Raw genomic sequence first — 1922 nt, 5'->3', positions numbered from 1 at the left:
TGTTAAAATATATTTTAAAAAATTTACAAAACTAAACATCCTACAGTATTTTCACAGTCTTTATTTTACATTTAAAATAAATGTTTATCAAGTAAAGTTTAATGTTACAACTAATCGTGGATCCCTTTAAAACTTTGACATTGCATGTTGTCAGTAACTAAAATATTTAAATAACCACTGGATGCACATCTGCAACTGATAAACTTGATTCAAGGTGGTTGCCATCACTAATTGACGTAAGAGATCTTCGAATGGCTATAACAGTTTTAAAGATCTTAAACTAATATTAGATGTGCTTTTAGCAGAGAATCATTTTCAGCATCTACTTTGAGTACTAAAGAGTTTGTGCAAAAATATTTTACTGCAATCTGGTGCAATATGCATCAAAGTTAGACTTAAATTTTCTTAAACATTTTGTTGGGAAGATGGTTAAAATCCTTCCTCTGTGTTTGTTTTGTGTTTACAGGAGCCTACTGGAATCATTGAGTTGGTTCAGATGGTGGGCCATGGGACCTATGGGATGGTATACAAGGTAAGAATCTCTCAGAAAGACATTCAGATAGAACGACCCACTTAGGTCCTTTAGCTTGTTTTTGTCCATTTCCATCCCTTTTTACACACTAGCTAGACTCCCTGCCCTTTTGAATTGTACTGTATATTTCATAGATAGAAGGTGACTTTTTGGTGAAGTTATAATGTTGTAATGTTGCTGAAGCCTGAGCTGGTCTGCAGGCAGACTGACTCATCTGTTTTCTGCAGCTGTTCAAGTTGTATCTCTCAGTTTGTGTCACTGTCTCAGTTTCCTCTTCCCTTCATGACTGCCTGTCATTCTCTGGTCTGATCGTTTCCTTTCCCTGCTTCCTTAAAACAAGTGGCACAATGTGGTTTCACAACCACTCACTGCAATAAGCACGTTTCAGGCTGGTACACCCTGTTACTGTGCTGCATGTGCTTAATAGACCAGAGAGTCAAGGTCAGGTGGTGATGGAGGGGAGTTGTTCTTACAGCTGACTGGACCCAGTCAAAGGTCCGACACAGTTCAGGCATTTGTCTTCACACTTGTGGAAACAGATGGACAACCTTGCATGTGCGTATTTGTTTTCATGGCTCAGGGGAGCAGAACAAAACCCAGAGATAGCAGATCAAGAGTTTCTGCGGGTGGAACCATTTAGTGCTGAATTTGTTCTCTTCTATCTCATGAGCTATCCCCTCAATTTTACTGAAACATACAAGAAGTAAACACTGTTGAACGTCTACAACTGATTTATTTAAAGGGGACCTATTATGCAAAATTCACTTTTTAAAGTTTTTTTTTTTACTAAACTTTGGGTATGTACTTCTTAAGAAAACAGTCAGGACCAAAAAAATGCACCCAGGGGCATATTTACTGTAAGTAAATGTATTTTTAATGTATATTAACGACAAGTTTTATACTTCCGTCATTTTGTGATGTCACAAGCCGTACAACAACCCACCGGAACCTGGTTCAGCCCCTTACCTAGCAACCCCTGGGTGAGGCTCCGCCTCCTCAGTATAAAAAGCCATCTCAGTGTTGTTGTGCAACGCGCAGCTCATTTCACAACAAGCGTCCAATAGGGCAATGGGTAGAGTGTTGGACCAGAGAATGGGAGACCAGGGTTTGAGACTGACATGGACACAATTTAATTATTTATTTATTTTCGTTAGTTATGAACACGTTTTCTCATGTACCTCTATTTTTTAGCTTATTAAAGCCTTGTTAAAGCCTATTTGTTCGAGTTTCTGAGGTATTTTGACCGCTGCTGCTCCCTGCTCTGGTAACAGCATGCAGAGTGAGGGCAGAGCAGAGGAGGGGGAGAGAAAAAAAGAAGCTGCGACCGACTCTGCCTCTGGGTCTCATATGGTTGTACAACGGAGCTTCTGCTATTATTAGCCATGCTAAC

At 39.6% G+C, this 1922-nt stretch overlaps 1 protein-coding gene across 1 annotated transcript in view; it reads left to right on the top strand.

Moving 5' to 3' along the window:
- The window catches only part of LOC106532311 (TRAF2 and NCK-interacting protein kinase), a gene marked incomplete at its 3' end in the record, with an annotated part of 119761 nt that overhangs the window by 31817 nt on the left and 86022 nt on the right, over positions 1-1922 (top strand). The window contains 1 exon segment of the mRNA XM_014028344.1: positions 467-532. Within this exon segment, the coding sequence (XP_013883798.1) occupies positions 467-532 (66 nt within the window).

Source organism: Austrofundulus limnaeus, unplaced genomic scaffold, assembly GCF_001266775.1.
Source record: "Austrofundulus limnaeus strain Quisiro unplaced genomic scaffold, Austrofundulus_limnaeus-1.0 Scaffold749, whole genome shotgun sequence".
Taxonomy (NCBI): domain Eukaryota; kingdom Metazoa; phylum Chordata; class Actinopteri; order Cyprinodontiformes; family Rivulidae; genus Austrofundulus; species Austrofundulus limnaeus.
The sequence above is the reverse complement of the archived record's forward strand: the minus strand, read 5'-3'. Positions and strand labels throughout refer to the sequence as shown.